General features: G+C 44.3%; 1 protein-coding gene across 2 annotated transcripts; it reads right to left on the bottom strand.

The window, feature by feature from the left end:
- Positions 1–1737: 1737 nt before the first annotated feature.
- rab1ba (zRAB1B, member RAS oncogene family a) lies at positions 1738–18649 on the bottom strand. 2 transcript variants are annotated; one of them, XM_090214816.1, is made up of 7 exons: positions 17656–18626; positions 15543–15663; positions 13606–13678; positions 13386–13481; positions 5264–5359; positions 4905–5036; positions 1738–3493 (listed from the first exon to the last, which is right to left on the bottom strand). In XM_090214816.1, the coding sequence occupies exons 2-7, from the start codon at positions 15569–15571 to the stop codon at positions 3299–3301; spliced, it is 621 nt and encodes a 206-aa protein (XP_090070942.1). In that variant the 5' UTR covers positions 15572–15663; positions 17656–18626; the 3' UTR covers positions 1738–3298. The 2 variants fall into 2 exon arrangements, with proteins under 2 accessions (XP_090070942.1, XP_036814070.2); XM_036958175.2 differs by lacking the exon at positions 15543–15663 and having other exon boundaries at positions 17656–18649.
- Positions 18650–18755: the final 106 nt, after the last annotated feature.

Raw genomic sequence — 18755 nt, 5'->3', positions numbered from 1 at the left:
CGTGTCAAGGGCTAACCAAGAGGACGTGTCAAGGGCTAACCAAGAGGACAAGATGGACGTGTCAAGGGCTAACCAAGAGGACAAGATGGACGTGTCAAGGGCTAACCAAGAGGACGTGTCAAGGGCTAACCAAGAGGACAAGATGGACGTGTCAAGGGCTAACCAAGAGGACAAGATGGACGTGTCAAGGGCTAACCAAGAGGACGTGTCAAGGGCTAACCAAGAGGACGTGTCAAGGGCTAACCAAGAGGACAAGATGGACGTGTCAAGGGCTAACCAAGAGGACGTGTCAAGGGCTAACCAAGAGGACAAGATGGACGTGTCAAGGGCTAACCAAGAGGACGTGTCAAGGGCTAACCAAGAGGACAAGATGGACGTGTCAAGGGCTAAACAAGAGGACAAGATGGACGTGTCAAGGGCTAACCAAGAGGACGTGTCAAGGGCTAACCAAGAGGACGTGTCAAGGGCTAACCAAGAGGACAAGATGGACGTGTCAAGGGCTAACCAAGAGGACGTGTCAAGGGCTAACCAAGAGGACAAGATGGACGTGTCAAGGGCTAACCAAGAGGACGTGTCAAGGGCTAACCAAGAGGACAAGATGGACGTGTCAAGGGCTAACCAAGAGGACAAGATGGACGTGTCAAGGGCTAACCAAGAGGACGTGTCAAGGGCTAACCAAGAGGACGTGTCAAGGGCTAACCAAGAGGACGTGTCAAGGGCTAACCAAGAGGACGTGTCAAGGGCTAACCAAGAGGACAAGATGGACGTGTCCATTCCACAACAGGCTCACTGTAGTGCTGTAACGAGTCTGTGGGTCCAGTCCTGGCTAACAGTACGTCACTGCAATTTCAACCATTTTCCTAAAGTCCCGTTGTAAACCATGACTACTTCTACAGAAAAATGGATCGAAAACTGAGGTTGTAATAACGAACAAAAGGCCAATATTCTCCGTTGTCAAGAACACAAACGCTTAGAGGCCATATTAGTAGTATTAGCCGTACTGTAGTGCATTACATTAATCCAAAACTAGCGCTGGTTAAGGTCAGGGGTTGGTTAAGGTCAGGGGTTGGAGGGTTTTCTCCACTTTCCTGCTAGGTTCCATAGTTCCATAGGAATGCCTGAGAAATCACACACAGCCATGAGAACCATGAGGACAGACTGGGAAGGGAACGGCGCAGGGCAGGTTCCTGTAGAAGGGGGACTCAGTCAGGGCAGGTTCCTGTAGAAGGGGAACTCAGTCAGGACAGCCAGGCCCATTAACACACATTCTGATCAGCCAAACACACTCCATGTCTTAAGCTATATAGAGGCTACTGGAACTAGCTAGCAGTTGACAATGATGAAGATTGAAGAACACCATTCACGCACTGATCTAAAGAGAGGGGTAATGAGTTGGCTACGCTTCATAATGACCACACTAACTGACATGAAACCATGACAACCATAAAAGAAATGCACTGTGGGACACGTGATGACAAATGGTGGATGGCAACACGGTCTGAGAAGTGGGCCATGGCCAAGGCATAAAGAACCTGTGGGGTGACATGCTACAGAGGTTATGCACGCGGTCCGTATCCTTCAGTCCAGTGAGGCACAGGAGGGAACAGTAGCTTTCAGAGACAACTCCCCAACTCCCCCGACCAAACATCCCAACCCCCCGACCAAACAACATCCCAACCCACCCGACCAAACATCCCAACCCACCCGATAAAAAAAGTTGGACAACATTTCAAGCAATTTTTACAAGCTTTTTCGATTAGAAAAAAACTACAGAAAATACAAATATCAAATAATAAAATCATTGTAATAACAATAAAATAATATGAACCAATAATCTATGAATATGAAGAGAGAATATTTCAAATTTCTTGTTTCATATGTCCTGTTAATTAGTTGAATATCGCTTGCCCAAGCCCCGACATACTAATCTAGTACTACGTCATGCCCCGTTCTGTGTGTGTGTGTACACTGTCTGTTTATGTTGAAGAACCACCTTGGGCATACTGTAATATAGAGTCCTGACAACTTAAAAGACATACAAACATGACTTAAGCAGATCTCAAATATTTATGTGTTTTTTTTGTTTGGTCTTTTTTTACATGTGAAATCCTAACAAGGAGTGATGTGAGCTAACTAACACCATACAGTATATTAAAGCACTCGAAAAAACCAAGAGTCTCTCTCACTCCATCCTCCCGTCTGCATGTAGAGGGATGAAGGGAAGGAGTGATTCCAAGTTCAACCAAAAGTTCTCCTGTTCTGTGTCGAATCAACCTAAAGCTCAGGCTCTACGGGGAGTCAGAGCGATCCTTCCCAGCACCCTCTTCTCCACACAGACAAAGTGTATGTCTCTCCCCTCTCTGCTGATGCCTTCCTTCAGAGTCCGGTCTATTCATTATATTTCTAAGATACCCGTATCCTAGATACCCGTATCCTAGATACCCGTATCCTCATCGATTAATATGCTGGATAACTCAGTTGTTAGGACGCTGGTAGTGGTGCAGTCTGCCCCAACGCCAATTCAGTTCATACAATGGATGGATGGATGGATGGATACATGGGTATAAATAGTGCATTAGTGTTACTATTGCATGTGGAACGTAGAACGTAGGCTAGATTGAAAACGTCACTCACTTGACACCTATAAACAGACTTAAGATGGTGACACGTAGTCATGACTACAAGGCACCCCAGCAGTCTGAGATAAAACAGGTCCAATACATAAATGACAGATTACTGTAGCACTCTAAACTGAATTTGCTATAGGACTTCCATTGGATAGCAATGACAGACATAGCCTAAAGGAAAGAGAACCTCACCTGTGACGACTTCCTGTGGGAGAATCACTCCGCCCCCTGTTGTCTGTCTGTCTGTGTGTGTGCGTGTGTGTGTGTGTGTGTGTGTGTATGTGTGTGTGTACACAGGAGAGGGAGAGAGATAAGCGCTCGCCGGAATCTAAAACCTAATCTTCTATCACCCAGTACTCCTCTAAGTCAATACCAATCTTTTCTCATATCTGTTTACGTTCCTGACTCATCGCTTGGAAAAAAAGAAAAAAAAGTTCTCAACCTAAACCCCACCTAACTTTTCTCTTTACTTTTTTGTGGGGAGATATGGTCTTAAAGTCAGTCCCCAGTTCTCACCCCTCAACTCCTCCCCTCCCTATCCAACCACCCATCCCGCGGCAAGAGTAAGAGAACGGGAGATGGGAGGGAGGCTGAGGGATTAAGAGGTGGAGGAAGTGAAGCCCAGAGCAGGGAGGGTGAAGAAGAGGAGAGCATCCAGAACAGAGTCCAGTTTAACAGCACCCCCCTCCAGACTGCCTGACAGGGGTGCTGTCGATCTTCAGGTTGGCCTTGTCCCCTCCAGCTGTGGCCCCGGGGCCCATCCTCTTCTTGATCTCAGCAGCCATGGTCATGAAGGCCTGCTCCACGTTGGTGGCGTTCTTGGCACTTGTTTCCAGGAAGGGGATGGCCAGGGAGTCAGCAAATTCCTGCAGGCGGCAAATAGGGACAGAATAGATAGGGGTCAAACGTATGTATTTTATGTATGTGTGTGTGTGTGTGTGTGCGTACGTAACCTCTGTAAAAAAAGAAACGTCCTCGCACAATCAACTGCGTTTATTTCCAGCAAACGTAACATGTGTAAATATGTGTATGAACATAACAAGATTCAACAACTGAGACATAAACTGAACAAGTTCCACAGACATGTGACTAACAGAAATGGAATAATGTGTCCCTGAACAAGGGGCGGGGGGGTCAAAATGAAAAGTAAAAGTCAGTATCTGGTGTGGCCACCAGCTGCATTAAGTACTGCAGTACATCTCCTCCTCATGGACTGCACCAGATATGCCAGTTCTTGCTGTGAGATGTTACCCCACTCTTCCACCAAGGCACCTGCAAGTTCCCAACATTTCTGGGGGGAATGGTCCTATCCCTCACCCTCCGATCCAACAGGTCCCAGACGTGCTCAATGGGATTGAGATCCGGGCTCTTCACTGGCCATGACAGAACAGTGACATTCCTGTCTTGCGGGAAATCACTCACAGAACGAGCAGTATGGCTGGTGGCATTGTCATGCTGGAGGGTCATGTCAGGATGAGCCTGCAGGAAGGGTACCACATGAGGGAGGAGGATGTCTTCCCTGTAACGCACAGCATTGAGATTGCCTGCAATGACAACAAGCTTAGTCCGATGATGCTGTGACACACCTCCCCAGACCATGACGGACCCTCCACCTCCAAACCGATCCCGCTCCTGAGTACAGGCCTCAGTGTAACGCTCATTCCTTCGACGATAAATGCGAATCCGACCATCACCCCTGGTGAGACAAAACCGCGACTCGTCAGTGAAGAGCACTTTTTGCCAGTCCTGTCTGGTCCAGCGACGGTGGGTTTGTGCCCATAGGCAACGTTGTTGTCGGTGATGTCTGGTGAGGACCTGCCTTACAGCAGGCCTACAAGCCCTCAGTCCAGCCTCTCTCAGCCTGTTGTATTGTTCATTAAAAAGCTGTATAACGGTTCAAAAATGTTGGTATTGTACACGTTAAATTGTCAAAAAGTACTGGCAGTATGGTGCGTAATTTTGTCTGTGAGTTTAATATGCACTAGTGGTGGGGAAATTATTTATACAGTTGCATATCACAATATTATATCTATACTTTTTACTCAAAGTATCTTTTAAAAAAATCTGACCAATGAAAAAAAAAAGTTAAATGATCTAATATTATGCATTCGATCCCCTCAGGTTTTACCACATTAATGATGATATAGATTTAGAGAGATATTGAGCGCTCAAAACAAAGAAATTCAATAATTGATTTGTGTAGCCTGAAATCTCCTAAACACTACTCATAGGGAGTGCATTTCATCTGGGATTGTAGGTGTTGTATGGTAGCTGTACCTTGGCTGTTGTGTAGTCCACTACTTTCTTGGTGGTGAGGTCACACTTGTTCCCCACCAGCAGCTTGTTGACGTTCTCGCTGGCGTAGCGATCGATCTCCTGCAGCCACTGCTTCACATTGTTGTACGACTCCTACAGAGCAGGACGGAGACACACAAGGCAGAGTGTGAGATTAGTGACAGTGAATGGCTGCCTATCCTACAGGCATGTGAGAAACAGGTAGAGGGCTAATATGTCCATGCAAAAGACAACATTTTAGTATGTCAAAAGGACTTGGGAAGTACAGCATTTGATTAAGAATAGTTCAAACCCAGTAGGACTAGGTCTTAGCACAGATCGCCTCTGAACTAATGACCCACCTGATCTGTGACATCATAGACCACGATGATGCCGTGGGCGCCCCTGTAGTAACTGGAGGTGATGGTGCGGAACCTCTCCTGACCAGCAGTGTCCCACTGAGAGAGGGAGGGAGTGGAGAACGACAAAAGTGACATGGAGGGGAGAGAGAGTTGTTTAATGCCAACAAACAAAACAGACCAGGTTCATTTAAATGACTAAAAAACACACACTTGCCTGTCGTCACCCAAGTTCACATCATTCCTGTCCTGAAAGCATCTGGATTAGCACTAGGTATGTATGGTCAATAGAAAATCACACTAACATCTATAGTGCACCTCCTTGGATCTAAAGAGGCATGTTAGGAACAGAACGGGGTCCCTGTTGTTTAGCCTTAGGGTGAGTCGTTAAACTACAGAGCAAACACAGGAGGTAAAGCTAAGCAACATAACTAGGTTACTGAACCGTTTATCAAATCTAGTCAAGAAATGGTGTTGGAATAAAGGCGCGGGCAGTGGTGGTGGGAGTGGGGAGTGGGCAGTGGTGGTGGGGGTGTTGGGAGTGGGCAGTGGTGGTGGGAGTGGGGAGTGGGCAGTGGTGGTGGGGGTGTTGGGAGTGGGCAGTGGTGGTGGGAGTGGGCATTGGTGGTGGGAGTGGGCAGTGGTGGTGGTGTTGGGAGTGGGCAGTGGTGGTGGGAGTGGGCATTGGTGGTGGGAGTGGGCAGTGGTGGTGGTGTTGGGAGTGGGCAGTGGTGTTGGGAGTGGGCAGTGGTGGTGGTGGTGGTGTTGGGAGTGGGCAGTGGTGGTGGTGTTGGGAGTGGGCAGTGGTGGTGGGAGTGGGCATTGGTGGTGGGAGTGGGCAGTGGTGGTGGTGTTGGGAGTGGGCAGTGGTGGTGGGAGTGGGCATTGGTGGTGGGAGTGGGCAGTGGTGGTGGTGTTGGGAGTGGGCAGTGGTGGTGGGAGTGGGCATTGGTGGTGGGAGTGGGCAGTGGTGGTGGTGTTGGGAGTGGGCAGTGGTGTTGGGAGTGGGCAGTGGTGGTGGTGGTGGTGTTGGGAGTGGGCAGTGGTGGTGGTGTTGGGAGTGGGCAGTGGTGGTGGTGGTGGGAGTGGGCAGTGGTGGTGGTGGTGGGAGTGGGGAGTGGTGGTGGTGGTGGGAGTGGGCAGTGGTGGTGGTGTTGGGAGTGGCAGTAATGGTGGTGTTGTTTTAATAAAATCAACGATATATGCATTGAGCTTGTCTGATGCTTTAAGCTCACTGTTTGATGAAATACGACACAAATTACTCAAGTGGGAGCCAGAGATACAGATAACCAGAAGGAAAAAAAACCTAACCTGTCCCGACCATCCTCTTCCCGCTCCTACTGGCTTTCCCAGATTCTGTCGTTACTCTCCGGAAGTTGCCGGTAAAAGGCTACACAAAGAGTCTGCAAACTGTCTCATGTGGAACGTCCATTTATCTTACCATTTCTACCAATCTGCATGCCCGTTATGGTTTTCATATGCATATAGTTTCATTTCATTTATAATAATGTCTTCATATCTCAAAATCATTGTCATGTGGTTAATCAAAATTATATCCAAACCTAAATGAAAATGATAAACATAAGTTACTTCTATTGCCAAATATGTAAAACTAGCCTATGAAGCAAACAAATAAACCCATTGCAGGTTGAAAATATCCTGATTAAAATAAATATTATATAAATCACATGGGCTAAAAATGGCCTGTCTGCAATGAACTTAAAACATTGTATCAACTATAAACTTGGGTCAGAACGGAAGCTCCTTGCAACATTGTCTAAAATATTCTGGGCCTTTACCGTGCCAGTGAGCTCGGGACAGACACACAGCTGTAGGCTACTTCGCACCTCTCTGATTCAGAGGGGTTAAATGTGGAAGAAACATTTCAGTTGAACAACTGACTAGGTATCCCCCTTTCCCTTGTTTGCGCTTGGGATAAGAAGTAATCACGTAGGCCTATTTAATGAGGAACTATTGTAATTCTCAATGGATGTTAAAAACAGACTGTGTTTTGCTTGCTGTTAGAGGTGAAGAAAACATTACTTTGAGAAGCTCCACAGGTCATTAGCGGTGGTGCATTAAGCCAATCAGAAATACTATCAGATCCCCAAATGGGCACATTTATATGCCTACATTTGCGAGCATGCACGGTAGCCTATTGGCCAGCTTCTATGCGTAATCAGGAGCGCGTCCTTACTCAACATGGACAGGAGCGCTCCAAACAACAGACAATGACTAAATTGACAAAACTCGTAAATGGAATGAAATAATCCAAAAACAAGTTTCTCACAAATGTAGCATAGGTTGTGCGCTCTGTAAATAACATGTCCACTCCTCAATGAGAACGGTAAAAGACTAGAATAATAATATATTGAACGCATTAACAGACATTACCGTAACCAAACAAACATTGTAGATTAGAAATGAAAGGAATTAACAGTAAATGTACTACTGGTGATACTGTATGTAATGGGGAATTGATAGATACTAGCAATTAAACACAAACGATTCACACAACGAAGTTAAGAAACAATGAATGTGCACAAATTTGCGGGAGAGAGCGCATTCTGGAGAGATGTGCATAGCGCAGCCACACTCCCCTTCTTGAACTGTGCCTCCGCAGTGGATTAGTTCACTGAGATGGGTGCAAATAAGACAGGTGTGCCATAACAAAATATATACAGTGGATTAGTTCACTGAGATGGGTGCAAATAAGACAGGTGTGCCATAACAAAATATATACAGTGGATTAGTTCACTGAGATGGGTGCAAATAAGACAGGTGTGCCATAACAAAATATATACAGTGGATTAGTTCACTGAGATGGGTGCAAATAAGACAGGTGTGCCATAACAAAATATATACAGTGGATTAGTTCACTGAGATGGGTGCAAATAAGACAGGTGTGCCATAACAAAATATATACAGTGGATTAGTTCACTGAGATGGGTGCAAATAAGACAGGTGTGCCATAACAAATATATACAGTGGATTAGTTCACTGAGATGGGTGCAAATAAGACAGGTGTGCCATAACAAATATATACAGTGGATTAGTTCACTGAGATGGGTGCAAATAAGACAGGTGTGCCATAACAAATATATACAGTGGATTAGTTCACTGAGATGGGTGCAAATAAGACAGGTGTGCCATAACAAATATATACAGTGGATTAGTTCACTGAGATGGGTGCAAATAAGACAGGTGTGCCATAACAAATATATACAGTGGATTAGTTCACTGAGATGGGTGCAAATAAGACAGGTGTGCCATAACAAAATATATACAGTGGATTAGTTCACTGAGATGGGTGCAAATAAGACAGGTGTGCCATAACAAATATATACAGTGGATTAGTTCACTGAGATGGGTGCAAATAAGACAGGTGTGCCATAACAAATATATACAGTGGATTAGTTCACTGAGATGGGTGCAAATAAGACAGGTGTGCCATAACAAAATATATACAGTGGATTAGTTCACTGAGATGGGTGCAAATAAGACAGGTGTGCCATAACAAATATATACAGTGGATTAGTTCACTGAGATGGGTGCAAATAAGACAGGTGTGCCATAACAAATATATACAGTGGATTAGTTCACTGAGATGGGTGCAAATAAGACAGGTGTGCCATAACAAATATATACAGTGGATTAGTTCACTGAGATGGGTGCAAATAAGACAGGTGTGCCATAACAAATATATACAGTGGATTAGTTCACTGAGATGGGTGCAAATAAGACAGGTGTGCCATAACAAAATATATACAGTGGATTAGTTCACTGAGATGGGTGCAAATAAGACAGGTGTGCCATAACAAATATATACAGTGGATTAGTTCACTGAGATGGGTGCAAATAAGACAGGTGTGCCATAACAAATATATACAGTGGATTAGTTCACTGAGATGGGTGCAAATAAGACAGGTGTGCCATAACAAATATATACAGTGGATTAGTTCACTGAGATGGGTGCAAATAAGACAGGTGTGCCATAACAAATATATACAGTGGATTAGTTCACTGAGATGGGTGCAAATAAGACAGGTGTGCCATAACAAATATATACAGTGGATTAGTTCACTGAGATGGGTGCAAATAAGACAGGTGTGCCATAACAAATATATACAGTGGATTAGTTCACTGAGATGGGTGCAAATAAGACAGGTGTGCCATAACAAATATATACAGTGGATTAGTTCACTGAGATGGGTGCAAATAAGACAGGTGTGCCATAACAAATATATACAGTGGATTAGTTCACTGAGATGGGTGCAAATAAGACAGGTGTGCCATAACAAATATATACAGTGGATTAGTTCACTGAGATGGGTGCAAATAAGACAGGTGTGCCATAACAAATATATACAGTGGATTAGTTCACTGAGATGGGTGCAAATAAGACAGGTGTGCCATAACAAATATATACAGTGGATTAGTTCACTGAGATGGGTGCAAATAAGACAGGTGTGCCATAACAAATATATACAGTGGATTAGTTCACTGAGATGGGTGCAAATAAGACAGGTGTGCCATAACAAATATATACAGTGGATTAGTTCACTGAGATGGGTGCAAATAAGACAGGTGTGCCATAACATATATATACAGTGGATTAGTTCACTGAGATGGGTGCAAATAAGACAGGTGCCATAACAAATATATACAGTGGATTAGTTCACTGAGATGGGTGCAAATAAGACAGGTGTGCCATAACAAAATATATACATTTGCTGCTGCTCGACACAACAAAAAACCTTGAACCAGACGAATAATTGGGGTCAGTGGTGGTAGTCACACTGTTGGTAGTGGTGGTGCGGTGATGTTGGTAGTAGAGGTCGACCGATTCATCGGAATGGCCAATTTAATTAGGGCCGATTTCAAGTTTTCATAACAATCAGAAATCTGTATTTTTGGGTGCCGATTTTTTTTTATACCTTTATTTAATTAGGCAAGTCAGTTAAGAACACATTCTTATTTTCAATGACGGCCTAGGAACGGTGGGTTAACAGCCTTTTTCAGGGGCAGAACGACAGATTTTCACCTTGTCAGCTCGGGGGATCTAATCTTGCAACCTTACAGTTAACTAGTCCAACGCTCTAACCACCTGCCTCTCATTGCACTCCACGAGGAGACTGCCTGTAACGAGAATGCAGTAAGAAGCCAAGGTAAGTTGCTAGCTAGCATTAAACTTATCTTATAAAAAACAATCAATCATAATCACTAGTTATAACTACACATGGTTGATGATATTACTAGTTTATCTAGCGTGTCCTGTGTTGCATGTAATCGATGCAACGCTGGGGGATGATTTAACAAAAGCGCGTTTGCGAAAAAAGCACAATCGTTGGACGACTGTACCTAACCATAAACACCAATGCCTTTCTTAAAATCAATACACAGAAGTATATATTTTTAAACCTGCATATTTAGCTAAAAGAAATCCAGGTTAGCAGGCAGTATTAACCAGGGAAATTGTGTCACTTCTCTTGCGTTCATTGCACGCAGAGTCAGTGTGTATGCAACAGTTTGGGCCGCCTGGCTCATTGCGAAATAATTTGCCAGAATTTTACATAATTATGACATAACATTGAAGGTTGTGCAATGTAACAAGAATATTTAGACTTAAGGATGCCACCCGTTAGATAAAATACTGAACGGTTCCGTATTTCACTGAAATAATAAAAGTTTGTTTTCGAAATGGTAGTTTCCGGATTCGACCATATTAATGACCAAAGGCTCGTATTTCTGTGTTATTATGTTATAATTAAGTCTGATTTGATAGAGCAGTCTGACTGAGCAGCAGCAGGCCCGTAAGCATTAATTCAAACAGCACTTTTGTGCGTTTTGCCAGCAGCTCCTCGCAAGCACAGCGCTGTTTATGACTTCAAGCCTTTCAGCCTAATGGCTGGTGTAACCAATGTGAAATGGCTAGCTAGTTAGCTGGGTGCGCGCTAATAGCGTTTCAAATGTCACTCGCTCTGAGGAGTAGTTATTCCCCTTGCTCTGCAAGGGCCGCGGCTTTTGTGGAGCGATGGGTAACGCTGCTTCGAGTGTGGCTGTTGTCGATGTGTTCCTGGTTCGAGGCGAGGAGAGGGACGGAAGCTATACTGTTACACTATACTGCAATACTATAGTGCCTATAGGAACATCCAATAGTCAAAGGTAAATGAAATACAAATGGTAGAGAGAGAAATAGTCCTATAAATACTATATTAACTACAACCTAAAAACCTCTTACCTTGGAATATTGAAGTCTCATGTTAAAAGGAACCACCAGCTTTCATATGTTCTCATGTTCTGAGCAAGGAACTCAAACGTTCGCTTTCTTACATGGCACATATTTTACATGGCACACATTTTTACATGGCACATATTACTTTCTTCTCCAACACTTTGTTTTTGCATTATTTAAACCAAATTTAACATGTTTCATTATTTATTTGAGGCTAAATGGATTTTTAATGATGTATTATATTAAGTTAAAATAAGTGTTCATTTCGTATTGTTGTAATTGTCATTATTACAAATAAATAAATAAGTCAGATTAATCGGTATCTGCTTTTTTTGGTCCTCCAATAATAGGTATCGGCGTTGAAAAATCATAAATCGGTCGACTAGTTGGTAGTGGTAGAGGTGGTGGTGTTGGTAGAGGTGGTGGTAGTGGTAGTGGTGTTGGTAGAGGTGGTGGTAGTGGTGTTGGTAGAGGTGGTGGTAGTGGTAGAGGTGGTGGTAGTGGTAGAGGTGGTGGTAGTGGTAGAGGTGGTGGTAGTGGTAGAGGTGTTGGTAGTGGTGATTGTGATGGTGTTGGTAGTGGTCTAGGTAGTGGTAGTGGTGTTGGTAGAGGTGGTGGTGGTGGTAGTGGTAGAGGTGGTGGTAGTGGTAGAGGTGGTGGTGTTGGTAGTGGTAGAGGTGTTGGTAGTGGTAGAGGTGTTGGTAGTGGTGTTGGTAGAGGTGTTGGTAGAGGTGGTGGTAGAGGTAGTGGTAGTGGTAGAGGTAGTGGTAGAGGTAATGGTAGTGGTAGAGGTGTTGGTAGTGGTAGAGGTAGTGGTAGAGGTGGTGGTAGTGGTAGAGGTAGTGGTAGTGGTGGTGGTAGAGGTGGTGGTAGTGGAGTTGGCAGTGGTGGTGGTAGTGGTAGAGGCGGTGGTGTGGTAGAGGTAGTGGTGTTGGTAGAGGTGGTGGTAGTGGTAGAGGTAGAGGTGGTGGTAGTGGAGTTGGCAGTGGTGGTGGTAGTGGTAGAGGCGGTGGTGTGGTAGAGGTAGTGGTGTGGTAGAGGTAGTGGTGTTGGTAGAGGTGGTGGTAGAGGAGTTGGTAGTGGTGGTGGTAGAAGTAGTGGAGTTGGTAGTGGTGGTGGTAGAGGTGTTGGTTGTGGTGTTGGTAGTGGTAGAGGTGGTGGTAGGGGAGTTGGTAGTGGTGGAGGTAGAGGAGTTGGTAGTGGTGGTGATAGTGGTAGAGGTATTGGTTGTGGTGTTGGTAGTGGTAGAGGAGTTGGTAGTGGTGGTGGTAGAGGAGTTGGTAGTGGTGGTGGTGTTGGTCGTGGTGTTGGTGGTGGTAGAGGTGTTGGTGGTGGTAGAGGTGTTGGTGGTGGTAGAGGTGTTGGTGGTGGTGGTGGTAGAGGTAGAGGTGTTGGTCGTGTTGTTGATCGTGGTAGTGGTGTTGGTAGAGGAGTTGGTAGTGGTGGAGGTAGAGGTGTTGGTCGTGTTGTTGATCGTGGTAGTGGTGTTGGTAGAGGAGTTGGTAGTGGTGGTGGTAGAGGTAGAGGTGTTGATAGAGGTGTTGGTCGTGGTAGTGGTGTTGATAGTGGTAGAGGAGTTGGTAGTGGTGTTGGTGTTGGTCGTGGTGTTGGTGGTGGTAGAGGTGTTGGTGGTGGTAGAGGTGTTGGTGGTGGTAGAGGTGTTGGTAGAGGTGTTGGTAGAGGTGTTGGTCGTGTTGTTGATCGTGGTAGTGGTGTTGGTAGAGGAGTTGGTAGTGGTGGAGGTAGAGGTGTTGGTCGTGTTGTTGATCGTGGTAGTGGTGTTGGTAGAGGAGTTGGTAGTGGTGGTGGTAGAGGTAGAGGTGTTGGTCGTGGTGTTGGTCGTGGTAGTGGTGTTGATAGTGGTAGAGGTGGTCATTGTGTCAGACTCACAATCTGTAGTTTGATGGTCTTGCCGTCCAGCTCGATGGTGCGGATCTTGAAGTCTACACCGATGGTGCTGATGTAGCTCTCTGTGTAGGTGTCATCCTGGAGGCAGGGAAGAGAGAACAGTTAGACAGATCCAGGAAACTGCATTTTTGACAGAAGGCACCAGAACGCCACTTACTAAATAGCTGTGTACAGTAATAGTATATACAGTGAGTATACTTACAGCAAAGCGGAGCAGAAGACAGGACTTTCCCACACCGGAGTCACCAATAAGGAGGAGCTTGAACAGGTAGTCACTGAAATGAAAGCATCCAGCATTAGACCAAAGACTAGACATTATAAACACTGTTGCTACTTGACTCTAGTAATAAGCCCTACTACTGATGTCAAGTTGCATCAATTTATTCTATTTAGGATTAGTGTTGTCACGGTACCAAAGTGTTACTAACGATATGATAGAGTAGTATCGCAATACCACGGGAAGAAAAACATAATCAGTGGCCTAGTGTCCTGTTCGCCCCGTTCCCCGGACGTTTTTTTCCGTTTTCTAAATGGTTTACGCATGTGCTACGCAAAAACCTGTCACTGAAATTCACACTTCTCACTCAATACAAAACATTGAACCGTTCAGTGTATAATAATATATGGCATAGAATGGCTGATTTGCTCATATTTGCAAAGGCATATCTGTGATTTGGCTGGAGGAATGGGAGGAAGGATTATATCCTCAACAAAAATATAATCGCAACATGTAAAGTGTTTCATGTTTATCCATCTACCTGACCGGTGTGGCATATCAAGAAGCTGATTAAACAGCATGCTCATTACACAGATGCACCTTGTGCTGGATGCAATAAAAGGCAACTAGAATGTGCAGTTGTGTCACACAACACCACAGATGTCTCAAGTTGAGGGAGCGTGCAATTGGCATGCTGACTGCAGGCATGTCCAACAGAGCTGTTGCCAGAGAATTGAATGCTCATTTCTCTACCATAATCCACCTCCAACGTCATTTTAGATAATTGGGCAGTACATCCAACTGGCCTCACAACCACAGCAACGTGATCACGCCAGACCAGGACCTCCACATCCGGCTTCTTCGCCTGTGGGATCGTCTGAGGAGGGGGGTTGCTGAGAAGTATTTTTTTCTGTAATAAAGCCCTTTTGTGGGGAAAAACTCATTCTGATTAGCTGGGCCTGGCTCCCAAATGGGTGGGCCTATGCACTCTCATGGCCACTGCCCAGCAAAGTGAAATGCATAGATTAGGGCCTAATTCATTTATTTCAATTGACTGATTTCCTTCTATGTACTATAACTAAGTAAAATCTTTGAAATTGTTGCATTTATATTTTCATTCAGTATACATGCATAATGATCTACATGTTATTGTAGCAGTAAGGGGAAAACACAACATGAAACCTTCTTTACCCTTCAGTTAACAGACACACACACTTTCCCTCTGTTCCGCACACCCTCCCTGGTCTCCCTCTCTCATAAACACACACCACTCTCTCTCCAACAAATACACACACACTGCTACCAACTTTTAAGACGTTAGGAACCAAACAGAATTTAAAGAGCACTTGTAAGAAATAGATTTTTGAAATAGTTACTAGGCCTATATGAATCCTACTTTTTGAAATACATCTCAAGACAGCAGAGCCTTGTCCTTTTTTCCTGGGCAAATCAAATGTGCCTAGACCTACTGTCAGCTAGCTAGGTAACATAATTGAACAACGTTGTTTGTGAAATTATATAAAATGTGTGCTAAATCCCAATAGGTAATATGAGTCATATTTGAACAGTTTAGGCTAGAGACAAGACCTCTGGTAATATGGGTCATATTTGAACCGTTTAGGCTAGAGACAAGACCTCTGGTAATATGGGTCATATTTGAACCGTTTAGGCTAGAGACAAGACCTCTGGTAATATGGGTCATATTTGAACCGTTTAGGCTAGAGACAAGACCTCTGGTAATATGGGTCATATTTGAACCGTTTAGGCTAGAGACAAGACCTCTGGTAATATGGGTCATATTTGAACAGTTTAGGCTAGAGACAAGACCTCTGGTAATATGGGTCAAATTTGAACAGTTTAGGCTAGAGACAAGACCTCTGGTAATATGGGTCATATTTGAACCGTTTAGGCTAGAGACAAACCGTTTTCTTTGCTGTAAAGGTGCAGGCATGCCTGTCGCGAACGGTGCTCCAGTTTCCCTCTCTGACACACAGAGGCGGCATGACAGTGAACTTGCAAAGTCTCCACAGGCTGGTGAGTGCTCTTGGTTATAACAGGCGATGAAATTATACAATGTATCAACATTGCACACTCTGCACGCTGCTCCAATGTACAACTAACAGAAGACTCATCGGGGTCTGTATCCCTGCTAAATTATATTTTAAAAACTGATGGAAAAATAGATGCGCATGAAGAGAGGATGGAGAGAAGCAGGTGAGTGAGGGCTGGCAGAGGATGTAGCTCGATGATTACAGCTGCCACATGTGATATGCGCATGAAAGTGAAATGGATATTATTGGACCTGCGCATTCAAGGAGACTAATGGCTTTTTCTTAAATTCAACTGAATTTATCAACAAAAAGGACTTAATAAACATCTTATAACAGGCGGCAGCAGGTTCTTTCGATCGGTAGTATCATATGAAACGGTATTCTAAAATGTTGGTATCATAAGTTGAATTATGTTTTGGTACCGTAATATTGCAGTGGTACTAGTATACCTTGCAACACTACTTAGGATAGCGTAGGATTGTAGGCTTAAGCCCAATATAAAGAAAGTGTGGAGAAAGACTGCCGAGGCAAGAAATTATCACATCATGGTGATACCAATATTAATTTGTGTTCAAGCAACTACTTTTACATAGGGCATTTAGCTGTGCCTCTGGCTGTACACAGAACTAAATGTTTAATATTATGCTGAGCAACTATCATCATGACTGCCATTACTGCCGTTACACACGGTATGTACTCCCAAATCCACCTTCGGCCAAGTATGGCTAGCTGCAGTCCAATATGGCGACCGGAGTATGGGCGAGTGGGTGTTTCGAAAGGAGTGGGTGTATGGAAAACGAATCAGCAGTCACTCAATTAGCCCGTGTCAGCTGACATTTTATAGATTGGTAAATTAGTCTAGCGGCCAACTATCTAAACCAATTGATCATCAGTTATATTAAAAACTGCAAACATCTGCCTCCACCCTATGGAAAAATGTGTAGAATTGCAGGAAATGAACTTTAAAACGTAAATGTTCTCTTCACTGTCAAGAGGGGGGCTGCTAAAATGTTTTGCCTTCAAGGTGGGGGGTATCAATGTGGGTATGCAGACCCATGAGCCACTGGCCCCTCATGATGAGTTCCGTTTTTTTGTGGCCCCCACCCCCATCAAAATTTCCCAACCCTGGTCTAATCTATGGCAGAGCGCTTTTGACACACCCACACTCTGGTCTCCTTACGAGGCTCCTTCTCCCTTCAGCACCTCCGATAAAAATCACTCATTACTGCCGCGCACAGGTCGACTGATCCAGCAGCACGACAGTATCGCGAAATAATATTATTTTTATTTAGACCTTTTTTTTTTTTTAAGTACATAACGTTGGCAACGGCAGTAATGACGATAGTTGTTCGGCGAAATTGCATATTCTGGTGAGTACCGAAAGGAATTGACATAACGTTTGCACAGCTGGTCAATGGGACTTTGAATTGAAGGATCCTGTGCGTCAGAGCAGATCTCGTCTCCTCAAGCCCATATACTCTGGCTCAGTAGCACCTAAGTTTTGGCCCGAACATTAACATAGTTATTATTAGCTAGTTAGCTACATTACATTACAAAGAACCTTCACAGAACTGTGAGTGTGTCTTTCTGACAAAGCGATCTCAGATCTCACCTGCTACTGTAACTACTGCACCGGGGTGACGTTTAAGCACAACGTCCTAATTCTCCGGTCACCACCGCACCGAGCATTTCAGGGCCACACGCAAGTGACAGATGTTTAAGGGACAAGAAAGCTAGCTGTATTTGTTGACAATGCGTAACGTTATATCAATGACGTGATGCCTAGCTAGCTATGTGTATGTAAAACATTATGCTAGCTAGCGTTGGTTGGCACGGGAAAGAGATCAGCTGACGCTAGCTAGCTGAATAGCTACATACCGCTCGAAACTCATGTTATGGAACTGCCCGCACCAAACAATAGCTTGTTTGATAATTCATGTACCGTTACAGTAAAATATATTAGTGGGTCGGCGGGTCTACTCACTATTCTGGATTCATGATTTGACTGATGTTCGGGATGTGTTTTTCTTTCGGCGATTTGACTGTTCCTCCTCTCACTCACAAGCAAAATATGACTTGTAGGTCTGGATATCCGAAGCACTTGAATGTCTATTTCACCGTCTTTTTTTAACCTAACCTTGTCCTTCTTGGGTGTCTAATCGTTATGAGGCTATATAACGTTTAAAGACATTCCTATTTTCTTCTGATTTGACAGGTTTATTTGATCCTTTTGATTTCTTTCTGTGTCCGCTCCTCGCTAGAAGTACAAGATGGCTGCGCAGGTGCGGCAGTGACATCAAATGATGTGGCACTACAGACAAATCTAGAACGGGTCTGATGATGGGAGTTGTAGTTTAAAGTCTACTTCCGCGTTCAAAACAACTAGGAACTCGGAAATCTCCGACTTTAGTGCGATTAAGACAACTAGGAACTCGGAAATCTCCGACTTTAGTGCAATCAAGACAACTGGGAACAACGGGGAACTCGAAACAAATTTTTTGCTCCAACTCAGTATTCCAAGTCGGGCACTCGGACCTTTTTTTTTTTTGCTCCGACTTTCCGACCTAAAGATCACTGACGTCATGATTTGACCTCGTTTCTATTCGAGTTCCCAGTTGTCATGAATACACCATACCTGGACATGGTGACACCGCAGACTTTCTAAGCCCAAAGGCGTAACATCGCGAGACTGCTGCGAACGCTAGCGAAACAGACCAAACAGACAGGCCGGGGTTTGAGAAGACAATGAGAAAATTTAAAAATGATTCCTTTGTTACTTTTTCGAAATCTAAAGGCACAACCTAGATCAGAGCCAATGTCTTAAGTAGTTGAACATGTTATTACTCCAAACTAGCGAAAGTGACAAACTGACACGTTTACATTTTCGTGAAAAACAACTTCATAACGGAGTGCCTTTGATTTGACGGCCTGCATATGCGCAGTTCCGCTCGAGACGACGGTTAGACCCGATGACGTGTATCTACGCATGAGCATTGCAAGCTAACGTCGCCATGAGCTCGCAAACAAGTGTGATCGGGGATTTCTTTTGGAGAAGCAGTTTTAGCTTATCTTCATACTGTACTG

The sequence above is a fragment of the Oncorhynchus mykiss genome, chromosome 21 (genome assembly GCF_057628025.1).
Source record: "Oncorhynchus mykiss isolate SJ-2025 chromosome 21, ASM5762802v1, whole genome shotgun sequence".
NCBI lineage: Eukaryota > Metazoa > Chordata > Actinopteri > Salmoniformes > Salmonidae > Oncorhynchus > Oncorhynchus mykiss.
The sequence above is the reverse complement of the archived record's forward strand: the minus strand, read 5'-3'. Positions and strand labels throughout refer to the sequence as shown.